The following is a 20,336-nucleotide window of genomic DNA, read 5'->3' on the forward strand; positions in this document are numbered from 1 at the left end:
TTAAAAGTTTTATACATTCATTTATGCATTCATTTAAGCATTTATGCCCATAAGGGTTCAGGGGCTGAACTGTAGGCCAATGTGTTTAAAATGGTGAACTAGTTAAATTGGCAAGTTAATTTTAAAACAATTACCGTTTGGTTTTTTGTTCGGTGGTAGGGCTGAACAATAGGAAGTCCCACCGGCGTCACCCATTCCACCGTTCTCCCAGACTTAGCTATTAGCCTAGCACTCTCCGTCAGCCATTCCTGAGAGAAAAAGTCAGAACAGCATCAACCAATCGATCCAACAATACATTAAGCATTCAAAACCTAATTTATATATAGTTTTGAACTAGATAAGTTGAAACCCCTATGCACAACAATTTGTCTTCACAGGAAAAAGTAGCTGCGATAAAGTTGGTTGCTAGTTGGAAAAATCTAGAAATACAGGTGGGAAGTTGTTGCTGAGAGGAAGCGTTAAAAAAAACCTGCTGATCCGCAGCAACAGTGCCGGCTGCGCAACTTGGCTGCCACATTCATAACGTCCCGAGTGCTCTCCCTGAAACACTTTGTGTGAGATAAATTCCTCTGTTCATCTGGAAGCGGCCCGGGCCTGAAGTGGCTCCATTCATCAGCTTGTTCACTAACAGCAAGGGCCCACGTCTCCTGTATCACCTTCTGCTGGTAACAGGAATGATCAACTACCTGGGCTCTACTGCCGCTGCTCCTGCGGATCTGACCTATTTAGGAAGCTGCTTGTGTGTGTAGGAAAAGTGGGGGATATTTCACATTCGCTCTGAGTGTCTGCTCGTTTCCCCAGAGGGGTGCAACAGGAGACAGTGAGCGGCTGGTCCTTGATCTACTGCACCAGGGATGTTCATTCCTTTTCTGTTTCCTGCAGCTGTAATTCATGAGCCGCAGCCAGTTGCATCATGGGAGAACTATATCTGGCGATTCACAAAAATACTCTTTTCATTCAAAAAAAAAAAAAAAGATGAGAAGAGAAGCAACAAGGGTTGACTGTTGTTTGAAGTTTATTTTATGCTCACCAAAGCTGAATTAGTTTAATTTGAAATATGGTAAAAATAGAAATATTGGGAAAAATTATTACAATTTAAAATAGAAGTTTCCTATTTTAAATTCCAACATCATTACATCATTATCATAGACATTATCAGTCTTCAGTGTCATATGATCCTTCAGAAATCATTCTATGCTGATTTGCTGCTCAAGAAACATCTGTTATCATTATCAATGTTAAAGGCAGTTGCACTGCTTAATATTTTTGTTGAAATGTGATACACTTAAAAAAAAACATGTTACACAATCTGCATGAGGAAATTTTTCACACGAGATTCCAAATCGTCTGGATTCCTATTGAAATGATGAAAATTTGCTTAAATGTGCAGTATGGAATTTTTGGCCACCAGGGGTCACTCAATCAAAATAATAACATGAGACGTACTTCGATGACGTCGGGAAAGAGCGTAGGCTCATGGGAGTTGTTGTTCATTGGAACACGCGCTCTGTCGCTCCCCACATTCCTCACTCATTTTAACTGAGGCCAGCGACACACTGGATGCGTGGCGCAAGCGTCTCAGCTGTGTGGCGTGTCAGTTTTGAATTCGGCTCCCATGTTAATAGGTTAGAGCTTGCAGACTGCCTGCGTGAGACGCGTGTCTCAGGCCCGGCTCGAGCCGCGCAGAAAACGTGTGCATGCTAGAAATAGAACCGACGCCTATTTTTCACGTGACACGCACGCGTGTTGGAAGCGTTTCCAGGCAAAAAATAATAGGAAAATATGTTTATATGTAATTTTGTACACAAATACATATTAATTCATGACATTTTGATGTTTGAAAGTCTATAGGTTGACATAAATTCAGATACAAATGTAATTTTGTCGATTTTCGATTTTCAAATATTGCACCTGTAAAACATAGTCTATTTTGCCGTCAATACTGTTGACGGTGTCCTTTATCAGTAGGCTTTATATTTATGTTCAACATGAAGTATAGATATTGTTGTCATGAAGACAAGAGCCTGGTCTGCTGGCGGTCTCCCTCTATGTCACCTGCAGCAGCAGCAGCAGCGCGCCGCTCTTCTGGCACGCAGCAGAGACGCCACGCAGCCAGTGTGTCACCAGCCTTAGTATTTTGACAATCACGTATTTTCGAACGGAGAGATATATGAATTATCAGACCCCTATCAAATCAATATTCCATCTAGCTAGTAGTAATATATGTTAAAAAAAACACGGTTGCCTTTCGTTAATAATTATAATTAGGCAGTGTTGGGGAGTAACTAGTTACATGTAACGGCGTTACGTAATCTAATTACAAAATTAATGTAACTGTAATTAGTTACAGTTACTAAGAAAAAATTAGTAATTAAATTACAGTTACTTATGAAATTTTTAACGATTACAAAGGGGATTACATTTGAATATTTACACACATCCACATACAGATTTAACTGATTTATTTCCCAAATTGCACTGACTATTCTGAGACATACCGCCCTAATAATTTCCGGGATGCGGAAACACAGTCATAAACCCAGTCATAAAAACGGAATGCCTAACGCGGACGGAATATACCACATTTTGGATGACTAAATTAAAAGTAGGTCAGTACACTTTAATCAAAACATGACATGGACTAGTGTCTGTGAATATTAAGCCCCAAAAATGCAACATATGACTCCTGCACGTTCTGTGTGTCTGTGGAAATCAGGCGCGGACTGGACACCGGGAGAACCGGGACGATTCCCAGTGGCCTGGCAGCCGATTTGGCCCGCTATTTTAATATCATTATTGTATAATTGCCTGCCGAATGTAATAAAGCGATCATTTGCGAATCCGCCATTTGATAATTAAATCTCGTGACTCGCGCGCTCTCCGCGCTTCCGCCAAACGGTTTGGATCAGACTCAGAGTAATCAATGCGAGAGAGAGAAAAGAGTGCACTGTGGAAGCGCACAGCTGGAGCCGAGAAGCTGAACTACTGTTCACGGTTTCAGGTCAGTTTCATCTGTAAAGATGCTTTTTTTGTCTTTGTTTTTTATTTATTTATTTAATCAAGCAGCAGCACGTTGCTCATCAGTCATCACTCAAAATACTATATAAAAGACATCATTATTATCTGTTGTAATGTTACAGTAGTAATTTAGCTGAAAAATAAACAGGTTTTTTTGTGGAAGCTACGACAGACAACAACACAACCCTTACGAAAATTAAAGTTTTGTTATTTTACTAATAATCCAGAGAACATGGTTACTATTGTTTAAATGTGGTAACCAAAAATTATTTTACAAATGTATTTATTTAAAAATAAATAGAAATCCATTTGCAGAACAAAAAACAAAACAAGGTTATTGTACTTTTATATAGGCTAATAAAAGCATGGTCAATTTTTGTAAGGGAAAAACATGACTCGTGTACAGTATTAGGATTTTTATATAAATATATTGTAGTATTGTAGAGTATTGTATTGTACAGTATAGTTTTGTTCAATCTTGAGTATTAAAGTCATGAGAGAGATGGATAATGGGGCAAAATAAAGAGACTGAAGAGAAAAATGGAAGTGAAGGTGCAGTTCAGGAGAGAACTTTTAATTATTTTGCATGTCCCCAAATTAAAGATTTAAACCTTTTTTATGTCAGGTCCATACAAAAAATAGTTTTGTCCATTAATTTGTTTGTATGAGTTTGAATTTTCCAGTCTGAATTTTTTCCCAGTCCGCCCCTCCTGTAAATTAATGGCAATGACATGGTTTCATCTACTACACATAGGACTGAAGCTTGCAGTGTTTTCAACCTCTGCCATCTCAATATATGAGTACACGAACACATAAACAATTTCTAGAACTGCTCTGTGTCACTTCATGTGCATTTTACTTATTTTGAGAAAACTATCACCACATCATATACAAGGAGACAGCAGTTTAAAAAAAAACACCAATGTTTCAGGAGTTTAGTACACAGAATACGTCACATGCTTATTAGATAACTGTATTTGAGTTGATGTATATGATTTTATTTATTATTATTTAATTTTCACAAATTTAGAAAAGTAATCAAAAGTACTCAAAAGTAATTAGTTACATTACTTTAATAAAGTAATTGAAAAAGTTACACTACCATTACATTTTAAACAGGGTAACTTGTAATCTGTAACCTATTACATTTCCAAAGTAACCTTCCCAACACTGTAATTAGGCTACGTTTATACTATGATATCGAACAAGATAGTGAACTGCATTTGAAGCTACTTTATCCAGCTAGATATAGAACACATGTAGATTTACATTATACTCTACATGAGAGCTAGTACGTCTGCGTTTTACACAAGACATCATCGTTTTACAAAATATACGGATAGATATAGTTAGCTGAATGGATGCATACCTGTTTATTAGAATGCAAGCATCTCTCTGTAGTTTCAGCTTGTCCTGAAGCTCTCTCTATCTTGGAAATGCAACTGCACCTGTAATATTTACCCGTGTCTCGTTTCTTTTTCGTCCCAAAACCTTCTCGGGTCATTTATTTTACCCGTACGTTTGCGCTTCACAGAACGTGCAGGCAAAGCATAATCATGATCCATAACTAAGTTATTGATTGAGGTATAAATACGAATATAAACAATATAAATATAAAATATAATAGTCTCGATCAAGGCTAGCTACTACTTTTTCTTCTTCGTCTCGTCTTTGCTTCTGTTCACCTTTGTATTTGGCGGTTCCGCAGGAAGTTAGATAAACTAGAGGGGTCAAAGTTTATATGACGCCATAGAAGCGCAACAAAACGGAAATAAAGAAACATGCCGTGTATTCTAATTAAACTATAATTTTCTCTGGATTTGAAAGCTCGTGGAAACTGTCGGGATAATGTAAGTACACAACAAAAAAATATATATAACATAGATATAGTGATATCTGCTATTTTTAAAGCAGAAAAATTACATATTGCGCCTTTAACAACAGTAAATGTGACCACCAAGTGAAAAAGTTTAAGTTTAAGTGTAAGTTTATAAGGGAATGTGATATCAAATACCTGAATTTCTCTTGTCCCAGTGAACATTTCCTTCAAGCTGCTGAAAACCTGCTTCACCAGGTAATGTGAAGCATCCCAAATGTAGTCCTGTGGATTGAAAATAGCACACTGTTAGATATTCACAAAAGCACAATAGTGTGAATGCTTTATCCAAACCTAAAAAGGCACATCAGGGCAAAAATTTTATATTACATGCATTTGCATATATATGTCTGGTACCAGTAACTAAAATGAAAAGATTTAAACAAATACACTCTTAAAAATAAAGATTCAAAAGTGGGTTTTCACCGTAGAAGAACCATTGTGGTTCCTCAAAGAACTGATAATGTCTCTTTCAATCTCCACAGCTTGGGAGATAGATGTTTCTATGGTGTTTCTTGGGAGATACATGCTTCTATGGTGGACCACAGAGAGCCACACTTGAGGAAATCAAGACTGACACAAATGGGGGGGAAAGTAAATCCTTAAAGTTCACATCATCTGTGATGTAAAGCAAGATTACCAAGCTTATCTTTACCCTTATGTCGAGCTGAAGAAAAGGTTAAAGGCTAAAGCACCTTAGATGTGGCTGCCAGAACCAGGACAAGGTTTGTTTCACATGGAAACTCTTGAGCCATTTTTCATCCCACAGTTTGTTGGTCCATCTATGATAATTTTAACCGAAGTGCAACGAGCCTCACCTTGGGGAAATCATCGATTTCCTTCAGTCGCTTTTCGATTTGCAGACGGCCCCCGTAGCGTGTGACGCCATAGACCACAGTCATCACCGTCTGCTTCACCACCTTCCTGCTGATGAAGCCCTCCAGCACCTGCGCGATCTTCAATCCCTTCTCTGCATCCCGAGCCCTGAACTGTTCCACCTATGAGACACGGCACAGCGCACCTTTCTAAAACTCCATAAACCAATGCACTTAATCACAGTAATGTTAGGATCAGTCACAATTCACAATTGGTTGAGATTGTCCAACAAATGACTAATCATGTGGTTTGAGAAGTTATATTTTTAGCATATATTTTTTATTTACATTTATAGTTATGCATTAAGCAGACACTTTAATCCAAAGCGACTTACAGTGTATTCAGAGTATACTTTTTTTTTACCAGTATATTAAAAAATACAATACTTAAAACATTATACAGTAAAACATAATAATATAATTTAAATATGCTAATAAACTATTATAAACTATTCTATATTATATTAAAACAATTATATTTATTTTATTTTATATATTTGTAATGTATAATACATTTTTAAATTATTATTAATATCATAAATGCATGAATTATATTCATAATTGTCGTTTTATATTGTTATATTTTAAAATATAAATAAAACAAACAATATGAATAAATGATTTATTATATTAACAACAATATTAACAAAAATAAATCTAATTAATATTAGATTTATAGTGCAATATAACAAATAAACTGGTAATGATATTTAAATAAATATAACATTTATATATTATTAAAATGTTATTTTTTGTTTATTTAGATTATAAATATAATAATAACCAAAATAAATGTAAAAACAAAATAAAATATATAACATTCACACAAACTTGCACATTTTGCTGTGTACAGCAAATGAAAAAAAAAAAATTCATCATCATTACTTTTTTACTTTTTTCATTTAAACAATTGTATTATTATTATTATTATTATTTAACAAATAAGTATCCCCTTCGGTAGAGAGACCCCTGGCTGGGAATCAGTGTTCTATAACTTATTTGAAAGACCCTTGAGTGGGAATTGATACTGTTGATTACAGAAATACCACAATTGTCCCTCACTTAAACTATAAATAGCTTATTCTTCAGGAAGGGAGGAGCAGGTTCATTAATCACACATGAGGTATGAAAGGTGTTGACAGTCTTTACTGGGGCTCTTGAGAGCTTACCCTATGAAACAGTTTAAACCATTCTCTGACTCGGCAGAGCTCATTGAGACGTCTGCTATGTACCCTTCAGATAACCTGACGTTTCTGGTAAGGCGATACACAGTATTAAGAGATTATACTGTGTTCCCAAAATATAGCCAAGTCAATAGGTAGGTCAATATATCTCAGATAGTGTTCTCTAAAAAATACACAGTCGACTTCAAAATAAAAATAAATAAAAATTAATAGAAATTAAAATGGTAGAGGCTGATTGTGGCGGTGCTCTAGTGCAGTGAGTCAAGCAGGAAAGATTTTGATCCTTTTTTTTTACGTATAAAAAAAATATTATGACCACTATAATTATAAAAAAAAGAATTAATTTTTAATGATACACACATATATATATATTATATATATTGTATAATAAAATGTTAGTATAATATATATATATATATATATATATACAAAAATGAATAAAAACAATATAAATACTGCTTATTACATAATCAAATTTTATTAGAAATATTATACTATTTTATACTGTTATATAATTATACTAAATACTGTTATATCATTTATACTAAATATACTATTATTATTTAAACTTATATATTTTTAATCTTAAATTTTAAATCTTTAATAACATTATAGTTAATACATACATATACATATATATCATTTAAAATGTTAAAAATGTATAAAAGAAGTAATGTTATATTATTTGTATAATTAGATTTAAATACAAATGTGTGTGTGTGTGTGTGTGTGTGTGTGTAGTGTATACACACACACACACACACACACACCCACTTTGTACATTTGTATTTAAATCTTATTATAAAAATAATATAGCATTTTTAATTAACCACAATAATGTTCACTATATTATTATATTTAAATCAGAGCATTTCTAAAGGAAATTATTATTTTTATATTATTAAATAAAATTAATTAATTAATTAATTATACTTATTGTAAAATCTTATTGTTATAACATTTTATAAAAACAGCAATCATAATAATATTAATAATATATACACACACATACATGCACAAATCAATCTTATGATTTCAAATTAATTTGAAAGAAAGTATCAAATTCATTTGAGAGGGAGCTACTTGGTAAGTCTGTTTTTCACCCTATTATTTTAAGTTTAAAAGTGAATTACTGAAATAATGAGCGTTATATTAAGATGAATGAAAACGCTACATGATAATTACCCGGAATTATATGACTCCGGTGCTGATGAAGGGGTGTCTGTATCCAGAGGTGGAAAGTAACGAATTACATTTACTCGCGTTACTGTAATTGAGTAGCTTTTTTGTGTACTAATACTTTTTAAAGTAATTTTTTAAATCTGTAATTTTACTTTTACTTAAGTATATTTTGTTTAAAGTATTGTACTTCGCTACATTTTAAAACACATTACTTACTGAGTAAAATAAAAAAAATAAATCGCTCCCTGGAAACTACGGCAGTAAATAATGGGCAGGAGGGCAAACTGGCGCTAAAATCACAAGAAAGATGCAGACGGTCAAAACAGGCGTTAGTGGTGCAGACACCGCTGAAAACGAAACCCCGTCATATTCTGAAGTTGAACTCGAAGGAAATGAAGTGAACCCCTGGCCATATGTATGCTCTATTATGCAGTGTGAGCTGTACTTGCCTAGGAAGACCAAACTAGCAGCTTATAAAATCTCGACAAGACATCAACCCTTCGCAAGAATGTAGAGGTAAGCTAAATAATTGCATCGTTGCATTGGTGATTAAAATGAAGCTTTGACATTTTAGCAAGAGGTTTTGCACAAATTAGCCAAACAGACAGTGGTGAGGAGTGTGCTATATATATCGTCTGCGATAATATCATATTTTTTGTTTTAATGATGTGCGCGCGCATTTATAGTGCGGTCTTTCACTGTGTGATTCAGTCTCCTAAAATGCATTTAGCATGATCACAAAATTGAAGATATAGGGGCAGAAAATTCACATATTTATATAATTTCATATATTAAATCAAAATCACACAAAGGCCGTCTTTTCCTCCAAAAATCATCATGAATATATACATGCATACATATATATAACAGTTCAGTAAACAAGTTAATTAAGAGACTTGCGTTTTAGACATTATATTGCCTTTTTTAGCTCTATTTCTACAACAGAAAATAATTCCAAACACAGCCACCAAAGCACAGTTTTGCGTCTCTGAGCAACGTGACAGTGTTTCGTTCCTGAATGAATCAACCGTTTAAATGATTCGGTTCAATCGCAATGACTCACTTATTAACAGTGACTTGCTGACACATACTGGCCATTTTTATTTCACATTTAAAGTATCTTTTGATTATTTTTAAAATAATAAATTTCTTATCATTTCAAATGAGTATTCAACATTTTATGTCTTGTATTTCAAAACATTATTCATGCATTTGTAACTGCAGGTTAAATGCATTCTTGTCCTGCACTAAACAGTGTAATACATCTAAATGCCACTTCCAATGAATCTTCTGCATTTCCTCTGCATTAAAAGATGAGTTTGTTGATAATGATTTGCCTGGTAACAGCCCAAATGTTTTATTATTCTAAATAACTGATTCCTTTAATTAAAAACAACTAGTTTGAGATTAATAGACCTATCCCAGGGGTGTCAAACTCAGTTCCTGGAGGGCCGTAGCCCTGCAGAGTTTAGTTTTAACCCTGCTCCAGCACACATATCATGTAGTTTTCAAATAAACCTAAATGATTAGATTAGCTGGATCAGGTGTGTTTAACTAGGGTTATATCTAAACTGTGCAGGACTGTGGCCCTCCAGGAACTGAGTTTGACACCCTTGGCCTGTCCCATTTTTGACTCCCTCCCACTGTTAAAATGTAACTAAGTAATTTTTACTCTGAGTAAATTTTAAATGAGCTACTTTTTACTTTTACTTGAGTTGATTTTTAGACTGGTACTTTTACTTGTACTTAAGTAAAATTTCATTAATGTAATGGTACTTTTACTTGAGTAGAATATTTTTGTACTCTTTCCACCTCTGTCTGTATCTAATTGATGGAACTATGGACAAGAAAAGATTGGGAAACGCAGCTCAAGAGGGCAGTAAGACGCACTGCTGCCCTCTGGTGCCGCAGCGTGACTGACCTGCTGAGCTACACCACTGTAGACGTCCTGAGGCAGTTCACAGGGCATGAGGTTTACTGAAGTAGCACCAATCACATCCCGCCCGAGGGCAGCATAGTGCTGGAGGCCATTGCACGAACCGTCCTACGAGAGAGACACCGAGAGGATGCATATTTATCTGTTTACAGTAGCTTTAAAGTCTATAACTTCATATGTAACTTATATTTGAACAACAAAAGTTGGTTGTTCTTAATAGCTGTATATTACAATTGTAAAGTAAAGGTTCAGTACCTGATGTACTGGGAAATAAGAGATGAATGTGGTGTGGTCGGGTGAGCGTGAGGCATTTGCTATCTCCATACAACAAGCCAGTGCCTGCCACGGCTCATCTGCATTCATCCACCATTTGCGACCCTGCAACATAGAGCTGTGACTCTTTAGGGAACAAGGAATGTGACAATCATTTCAATAAAACGCAAAAATATGGCTCAGTCATAGCTCACAGCCTGCAGTGTGACACGTTCGGATCTGAATGTACTGAATACATAGAGGGTCTACATGCAGAGTGAACTGAGGTCTGCCATAATAAAGGCTGAAAATATTAAGGGCAGACCTGAAGATAAAAATTAGAAGATTGAAAAACAAATCCTGCACTGTTTAATAGCATATTATGATTGCATTATAATAATATATCTAATGTTTAATGATATAATACATATATTCTGTACTGTATATTTTCTGTAATTGTATTACAATTTGTATATATTTGTTACAATATATGCAATAAATGCATAAACTATATACTGTAGGATTATGACCCAAAAATGAATCTCAGGGTTGTTTTGATACTATGGACAATGGGAAAATAATGCTAAATGCACGCAACTAAATGTAGTTGTGTATAGTCAGGAAATTTAATACGCTTCTGCAGTTTGCAGTAATATTATTTTTCTTTTTTCTTTTTTTTCTTTTGTATGATATGCATTTTGGGGCTATGATAATTTTTTTTAATAATTTAAACAAAAACTATAACTTGTTGTTGTTAATAACAGTAAATTATATACATCATTATTACTATGAATATTAATAATAAGAAATAAATAATACATTAAATTTAAATATAAAATTAAAACATTCATTTTGTATTATTATTGTTGTTAATACTAGCACATATAACAATAACAACAACAATAATTATAATAGTTAGTATTATTAATAACAATCATTTTTTTTTATTATTATTATAAACATTAGAACCCCCTTTAATAAAATACTGAAATTGAAAATTTCATATAATCAAAATTAGTAGTTAAAATTATTAGTATTTTTAATTATTCCAATAATAATAATAATAATAATTATTATTATTATTATTATTGCTGCTGTTGTTGTTGTTGTTATTATTATTACGTATATGCCCTAATACTCTGATCAGAAAGTTAGCCAATAATAATAATAATGTTATTGATTAATAATAATAATTATTATTATTTTTATATTTATATTTAATATTTTTTCCATTAAAATGTTGTATTAAAATTATAGTACATTTAAACAATAATTATAACTAGTATTTATCTCTATCAACATCATCATCACTTATTGCAATTCCACTCATTGCGTCACTAGTTGTACATAAGTTCACCCACTGTACAACTCCTAGTATGTAAGTAAGGTAAAGGTGCTATTAAAATGCTTACATCAAGAGGACGGTCTGCGGAGTCTAGTATGTCCTCCATGATACTCTCAGCATACTCCAGTCTTCCAGCTAGTGAGCTACGCTTCTTCAATCCCGTGAGGTTCACCAAGTGGATCTTCAACCAGTCGAGGCCTTTGGGCCCGAGAGGCCGTCCCTCGGCAAACAGCAGCAATCCTCTGGTCACATCACTACCAAGGTGGTTAAAATAAGGCGGCCGGGGGTACGTCCGCCCTCGGAAGTCCATATTGTGTGGAAACCAAAAGATCTCGTCCCTCATGTGGTTTGCAATGGACAACTTATACAGTGCATCCATTCGGAGGCTGTGCATCTCCGCCACCTTCTTCTTGGCTTTGACTCCCTCCCGTTTCATGTAGGCCTTCTCGGCTTGAGTGTAGGACGGGTCGTGAGGATTGAAGCGAGGAACCTCGGGTGCTTCGGAGAGAGGTGGAGGGATGCAGAGCTTGTCGCTGCCTTTGTCATTGAAGACTGAGATGATGATGTCCAACAAGGGCTTGTTGATCTTCCAGGGACTGTTGCCCACCTGATTGAGGGAGTCCAGCACAGCATGAAGATCCTCATCTCGGCTCTTCTCCAGGAGAAGTTGGTGCTGGATGGCTCCATCCGTGGACCGCATCAGCTTGGTTGGCGTCAACAGGTAAGCACCACTCTTTGGGGACGTCCAGGGAACAGGGGGACACAGCATGGGCATGACGTAAGAGTCGAATGTGAGTTTAGTTTCCATCGCAACCCTCTGGATTTGTGTCACAATAGGATGTGGTTTGATGAAGCCAATCTGATGTGGATGCCAAAAAGGAGAACAAATGAAAATCAAGACTTTCCATAAAGATGACTTATGTGTGCTACTGGTAAAATGTTTATGGTGCACAACAGACATTAATGTCTTTGAGAGACGGATAAACAACTTTGGTGTGAATGCTGAATAATGAAAATGTATATATCATTTTACTTTAAGGTTCAGTTGACATATCTGTTATATGTTATACAATCTGTTTGTATATTATAGTATAAAAAAACAGAGATGGGCATTGATGAAGATTTCACAATTTGATAATGATTCATTTGGGTAATTACAGTGATTCAGTATCCAGGGCTGTGTTTCAGACTGATCTGAAGTGGTAACACGTCTTTTTGAAGTATTCATTAAAAGAAATGGGTTCATAAGAGTTAGTCATGAATCAGACTACACTGTTCCTGCTGTATCTTGTAAATTCACAAAAAATATTATAATCGTAAATCGAACTAAACTGGTATTGCTGTATGTTTTTCATTCACTAAAAAGAATCTAATCACAAGAGTCATTTGTTTCATGAATCCGACTAAACTACACTAAATCCACTGAAAGGATCCAGTTCACAAGACAGAAAACTGGATTTGTCAGGTCATTTCATTAGTCTAAACCTCAAGAAGAAAAGATGGAGATCATCTTGCAACAAGGTGGCACTTTGAATGTTTTAAAAAAGGAATGTGAATCCATTCGACAGCATCCATGCCACATGAATAATCCAGAGACACGCTAAACTGAGAGCTCTTCCCTGCTGCACGGGCCATCTGCAGACTCAGCAGAGGAACTGGAGTTAAGCTTTTAGTCTTTGAAGCCCATAAAGCATGCCGAGAGCAATGGCAGCAGCATGGGGAATGAGATTTCGAGGACAAAAAGGAAATTCTCACAATCTTTTAGAGCTCTTCCTCCCCCTTTTTTGCAAACCCTCGGCGGTTAATCAAACGTGCAATTAAGAGGACAGTAAAAAAGAGATTTGTTTCGCCACAATCCGTCTTCCTCCATTGGCCTGCGATCACTCGCACAATAAAAATTATTCCATAATTCATGAAAACATGCGTGTCCGTGAGAGGTTTTAGATGGAGAACGGATGGTTTATGACACAAATTTTAATGGACAGTCATTTGACTGTCTAGCCGTGAACAATCACTTCAGGGATGTGCAGTATTTTAACTAGTATGACTGAGTCCAGCTGGTCTCGACCTCTTACCTTATGATTGCTGCGGAACGTGTACATGTGGTAAAGGATGGGGATAAGCTTCTTCTCTTGAGCAGGATTGAGGATGTTGCTCCAAATTTTGATTTCACGAACCATCAGGTCAACCAAGAAGCTGCCCAGCTGCACCATCAGAACCAGGGGCCAAGGGGTGTCGTCACTTAAAAGAGAGGGACCGCTGCACCTCTCCATCTCAAGACTCGCCCAATACTCCCGCAGCAGCATGCCATTGGTCTATGATGAAACAGGAGGCAATAAAATGTAAAAGCCAGTTTAGATATTTGATTGGAGAGCAAAATGAAGGCGTCAGGTCTGGTCAGCCAAATCTTGTACCTCATTGTCGTTCGCCAGGAGTTCAGCATACGTGTTGTAGATACTCCCAAGCTTCTCAATCATCTGACTGTGGCTCTTCTGCCGAATGGAGTACAGATTGTAGACTCGGTTTCCCATCTCCTCCGCCAAGGTAAGCAAAGATTCACCACTGGGTGATAGCTTGTCTAAACTCTACAAAAAATTTGCAGAGAAATATCACTTTAAAGGTACACCAAGTACGACTTTTCCTACTCGAAGAGAAAGTAAAAGTATCTGAACATGTTAAAATATGACCATGTTTTTATTTTTTGGTCTAGTGGCCATCATTTATCATTTTTATCCACCTCATGGAAATTTGCCTTAAAGTTGGTACCTGAAGCATGATGTTCACATAATCCTGATCATCCAGGATACATAGGTATGGGTATATGCAGGTACTCCAGGACTTCTGGCTGTTGCTGGATAATATCCGTTTCTTTTCCTTCAGTGCATGGAGGAGAGCTTTTTCCCAGTGTTTGCGCTGTGTTGCTAGTAATTCTCTCTATAAAAAATATAAATGTTCAACAATATTAATGAACAATTGGAAATGTAAATGTTGCCAATGAAGATGATAAATTTACTTCAACAAAGTACAATCAATATCATAATGTAAACTAGCCATTTAAATTAAATCATAAAAATGCAAAATGAAAAGGAATAATTTTAAAATGAAAACAAATAAAAAATGTATGCTTTTTTTATTATCTTTAAAAAATGTATTTGTTTACCTGCACGCTATGTGAGCACTACAACTACAATCAAACGAACATGCAAATGGTTGTTATAATATTGAAATATTAACTTAAAATCTCACCAGGACTTCAAGTAAATATTTTAGGAGTTTAACTGACAAAAAATTTTGGGAATCCCTAATATAATACACTACTTTTCCCCATTACAGTAACATACTGAGAATTTGGAAAGAGGATGTGCTTAATTGTCATGAAAATAAAGTGGCTTAAGGCTCCTAAAATAGGCTTCATTATCATTACAGGCTTTAAATTACTAGTTTTCATGAGATTCATTCAGCTACCATTTGTGGCCTTTACATTACATCATATTCTCCTTTCAAGCAGCCTGTGGCTTTTTAAAAAAAAAATCTAATTTAAATGTAGATGTAAATTTTATGCACAACACAAATCGTGTTTGGTGGGCAGTCAGTGCTGCCCAGCCAAAAGTGGGTCATCTCTTTATCAGGATGCTTTTCTGTTTCCCTGCAGACTGGGGGAGCAGGCGGATGACACATATAAGTTATGCTGACCCTCCGATGGAAAGATGACTCTCTCAGTAGGCTGGTGGGGACACATTACAATGCATTTCTATTCCATTAAACCCTAGCACAAATGTTGCAAGACCACGGGGGACCTTTCTCGTGAGGGAACACAGACAGAGGAGCAAATGCCAGTTTAACAGAAACTGGGTTGTGGGGATAGGGCTACTTTCAGTGCATGAGCTGGAAACTTTCAAAAATGTCTGCATTTAGCCAATGGATCATAGCTTAGGTGCAAATCTGGATCCTAAAAAAATATTAAGTTAAAAATACTAAATAAGTGTTAATTATTGAAAGGAAAACTGTCCACACGTGTATATGTGATTTTGAAAGGCCTCTTTATGGTAGTTTCCTATGTTTGAGGATTCCCACTGTGCTTGTTTCAGAGAAACCAGTCATAGCAACATTAACTCTGGCCCACAAACAGACATAAATAATTTGGTGTAAAGGAAAGTCGGGTAAGAGGTGGCACTTTTTATTTTATTTTTTTACTTATGCTGCCTTCTAGTTCAAGAGTAATTAAAACTAATATTCAAAACTAATATTCCTTATAAAAAGCTGTGTCCTATTTACTCCATGTTAAGAGAAAATTTGATCATTGGGGAATACGAGAAAACAATCTACTTTCCATTCGATTTCCATCCCATATTGTGCAGCATATTATTACATTTAACATAAGCCAAATAATAAATGTAGTGAGGCCATTTCAACATTTTATAACATTATTTACTGTAGCTGTACCATTTCTTAGCACTGGCACATCTTACCCCTAAACTGACACATTTTTACCCCACAGCTACCATTTTGGGAAAAATGTTTCATTTTATAAACTGTAGCTAATCTTTAGCCAAATTTACATATTTTTAGACCTGGATAAACTAGTTTTAGTCTGAAAAACTGCTATATTTATTGGCTTGTACTAAATATATAGTCATGCAACTAAAATAATGCAGTCAGCTAGATTGCTAGGCACAATTTATACACTGACACATCTTACCCCACAATCAGACAGGTTGTGGTTTCATACCATTTTGGCCATGTTTTCGGTGACAGGCTTTAAGGTCTCCACTGAGTCAATAGTGATGGTAGTGGCCTTCTCCATAGCCAGCTGAAGACTAAAACGGTCCTGCAGTTCTTTCAGGCTGAAGTCCAGTTTAGGATAGGTGGAACCTTCCCTCTGAAACACACAAGATGGGAATCAAGTCAGTAAAATAAATGCAAATCAAATGCACTTTGCTGCTTAGTTAATTAAAAAGATATAATCGCATCAAATATGGTTCTTTTACCTTTTATTTTATTTTTTATTTATTAGTAACAATTTTATTAGTATAACCTATACAGATTTTTTTTAAATATTTATATTCATTGTGCCAAATTAAGATGTTAAACTGACAGTCCTACTATTACCAGCAACTATTTTTTAAACTTAGTAGTAACAACTGTATTAGTATAATGTAAGACTGATTTTCCGATGCAAAATTTAAATAGATTTATTTGCAATTTTTAATTAATTGTACTAAATTCATGTTTTAAACTGGCAGCCTTAGTATTAATATACTAAGTAACCGATTGCATCATATTATAACATCTACTTTGCTGATTTTATTTATAAGTGACAATTTTATTCGTATTTGTTTGTGTGTTTGTTTGTTTTATTTGACAAAAAATTTAAAATAATACAAAAAACTGTTGAGGATAAAATAAACAAAAAAGCCATCGGCTTATTTCCATTGTGGTCCTCTGAGTTTTAAAAATAGACAAACAAATCATAAATGGAGTGCGACCAATATCACGTTCAGAACTCACCACAAAAACCTCAAAACATCAATGATGAAATAACAATTTTTTTACTTCCCTGCTAAAAATATTATTATTGTGTCCCTTTAATACACCCAGGTCAACTTTATTGCCATTGCACATGTGGGTACAAGGCAACGAAATACAGTACAGGGGAAGAAGGATTCAGCATAACATTAGGGAAGTGAGGAGAAAAAAAACAACACCCAGACTATGCTCCTTTGGGAGTACAGTGTGAGAACAGGAAAAACACCTCAGCAACAAAAGCACATAATCAATACAGCATAAACACACGACTTTGCAACAGGGGTCGAGGTAATCCAGCCATCTGGTCCATCAGCCCTACAGCGCTGGTCACAGACCCGCTTGTCAGACTGGCGGTACAAAGCGGTGAAGGCGAGGGATGGGGGGTGGGGGTTTGTGTATTTGTAGGCCTGGAGAACTGGCATTCAAATCTAGTGCCTTAGTCCACAGATTGTGATAGCAACAGAGCAAGTTGCCATGGAGACAGCCTTGGTCAGGTCCTAGACAGAGTCAACAATCAGCAGGTGTCTGTGGAAGAGGGGGGAGGAACGCAAGAGCGTCTCGCTGCAGTGCTCTTCTGGGGGTTGTTGTTGTTCCCAACATTGGCCTTGGCCAAGGCCATTGCTGGTAGAGGGGAGCCGAAAGAAGATAAGATTGCGATTGTTTGGTCTTGGGGCGAGTAGCCTCATTCCAATTTACCAGTCACTCTCTTTGTCCATTCTGGTCTCCAAATCCATCCAATTTCCTTTGCAAAGCCATGAGCTTCTCTGTGATGGTATCCATATTGCAGTTAATAGTCTCAGTCTCAGTGCTGACCGCTCTGCCCACTGCTTCTATCATGACGGGCAGCCTTATTAGGCTTTGGACAGCTTTTCCCGTTTTCTGAATTCTTTAATAACCCAGGGCAAAGCCTAATCCAATCAGCAGAAGACCTGTTATCATGGTTTCGAATAGGTAGATATCTTCAATGTCCTCCACGGAAAGAGCCGCCAGACACATGACCGCCATCTCTCCCACGCTTCCATCGTGTAGCCAGCTGCAAACGTTCCGGCAGGACAGTCAGGTTCCCCCGAACCCAAGCTTCTCGTCGAGAAGGTGGTGTCAATTGCGTTGAGAGAGCAGTTGATCAAATCCATGATTTTCAGTTTGGAGAGCAGTGCAGAGAGAGTCTCTCAGAAGTATTTGACAATAGATGAGACGAGAGAGCAAGCAGGGAAGGTAGGGAGAGGGAGAAAATGCGTCCCCCTTCGATGAGAGCCACAAAAAAAAAAAAAAAAATACTAGCTCTGTTGCTTTATTCCAAGCAACAGAGCTAGTATATATATAAAAAAAATATTTCTTCCCATTTCACTCATAATTATCCTTACTTTCATTTGAATTACTTTTTAAAATTATTATTAATTGCAATATATTCATGTGCTAAAGCAACAATCGTATTAACTAACTGCATGGTATTATAACATCCTGGCACAATCAGTGTGTTTGTGTCGGTATGCGTGTACAAAATCATAACAGAGCTGAAGATGATCCGCTAAATAATGAGTGCTGAGAATCTCTCATCACCAGAGGCTCTAAGTTTAATATTATTGGCTCCTTATAACTGGATATGAAAGCTGAGAGGGTTTCAATCTCATTAGGATAAACATTAAAAACCGATCATTCATTTGACTGCCAATTATGGAGACTATTTACTTCAACCTTTCACAGGCTGCATAATTTGTTATGAGGCCCAATCGAAAGAAGCCATTGAACTTCATGGTGCAATTAAAGAACCAAACATCATTACGTTTAAGTGCACTTATATTTAAAAGAACCAAGCAAACTAGCTAACTAAAATAACCATGCGAATGTCAAATGCCTTTATTCTGTCTTTTAACTTCCAGGTACAGCCAATTAAAATCTAATCAGGTTGAAAAGTCCCACTCTCTCAGGTCTGGCTGGCAGCCAAATGTGTGGCTGCATAAAATATGAACTGTAAATACGGCATATATTATAGCAACAGCATGCTAAGTGGTGCAGAGATCATGTTAATGTGGGCTGTGCGTTGACATGTGCAGTCATTTATCATTTGAAGGGAGGCTTTACTATCCTGCACAGACATCTGGGAATTATCACCAAACCCATCATGGAAGGGCTGGGACAGAACAGGTCAGCCGAAGCGTTAATACTCACAAGGAGAGAGTGACAGCTAAATCTGTCCTCAATAGAGATCACATGGACACTGGCCAAAGCAAGCACAAAGGTTGTGGAGGGATAAATCATGCCCACGGCGATGACTACTACAGCCCGGCCAGGCAGAACACAAGATGCCGTGTTGTGCATGGCTCAGCAGAGGCCCTTATTTCCAAGATCAACAGACCTGACAGGGAGAAGCACGTATGGTGACCTCTGTTTAGTGAGGTTGTGTGAATAAAGGATGCATTGGGAGGCAATAAATGTATGTGTGAGGAGGCAACATCTCAAAATATCTAAACCTGGTGCACAACAACATGATTTAGAAGTCAAATTTACATTTCAAGAATTGTAAAAAGGGGTAAATGGGAAAAATGTGTAGTATTTGAACACTTTTGCTCACTGACGATGAAACATTAATTGTGACTTTTGACAGTGACTGTGAAAAAGCATAGTACTATGCCAGATATTTTACAATCTGGTTTATGCATTAAAATATTCTAAACAATTCTAAAATAAAAATCACAAAACTGAAAAAAAAAAAAAAAAAAATGCAAGCAGCATATTTGAACGTATTTAGCTAAATTAAATGTTTCAATAATTAAAATAGTACAGTTATGAATATCATACAGTCTGGCGTAAGATCACAGTTTCTTTTGGCTTTTATCAGGACAACAATCATAAACGACAAAGGAATAAAATAAAATATCTACAAAAATAAATAAAAAACAAGCGAACAAAACAAAGGTTAAAAAAGCAAAACAAAGCAATTCACAAATAAGCAAAGTAAAACACAACAACGCAGGGCACAACACAACAAAGCAGAGCAAATTCTAACAGAAAGCAAAAAACTAAACAAACAAACAAACAAAAAACATTACACAAGTAAACTTCTGCCACCAACACATACCGTATACTAGTACGGTTATGCATAATGTACAGTTTGGCATAAGGTCACAGTTTTGTTTTGGCT

General features: G+C 36.0%; 1 protein-coding gene across 1 annotated transcript in view; it reads right to left on the reverse strand.

Annotated features, from left to right (window-relative positions):
- The window catches only part of LOC132131102 (DNA-directed RNA polymerase, mitochondrial-like), a 47,350-nt gene that overhangs the window by 16,216 nt on the left and 10,798 nt on the right, over window positions 1-20,336 (reverse strand). Inside the window, exons 7-16 of the mRNA XM_059543038.1 lie at window positions 16,398-16,547; window positions 14,435-14,602; window positions 14,083-14,253; window positions 13,744-13,983; window positions 11,736-12,527; window positions 10,327-10,449; window positions 10,057-10,179; window positions 5,713-5,892; window positions 5,033-5,119; window positions 135-248 (exon numbers count right to left, since the gene is read on the reverse strand). Coding sequence (XP_059399021.1) covers window positions 135-248; window positions 5,033-5,119; window positions 5,713-5,892; window positions 10,057-10,179; window positions 10,327-10,449; window positions 11,736-12,527; window positions 13,744-13,983; window positions 14,083-14,253; window positions 14,435-14,602; window positions 16,398-16,547 — 2,148 coding nt within the window. The remainder of the gene's footprint in view (window positions 1-134; window positions 249-5,032; window positions 5,120-5,712; window positions 5,893-10,056; window positions 10,180-10,326; window positions 10,450-11,735; window positions 12,528-13,743; window positions 13,984-14,082; window positions 14,254-14,434; window positions 14,603-16,397; window positions 16,548-20,336) is intronic.

This window comes from Carassius carassius, chromosome 48, assembly GCF_963082965.1.
Source record: "Carassius carassius chromosome 48, fCarCar2.1, whole genome shotgun sequence".
Taxonomy (NCBI): Eukaryota; Metazoa; Chordata; class Actinopteri; order Cypriniformes; family Cyprinidae; genus Carassius; species Carassius carassius.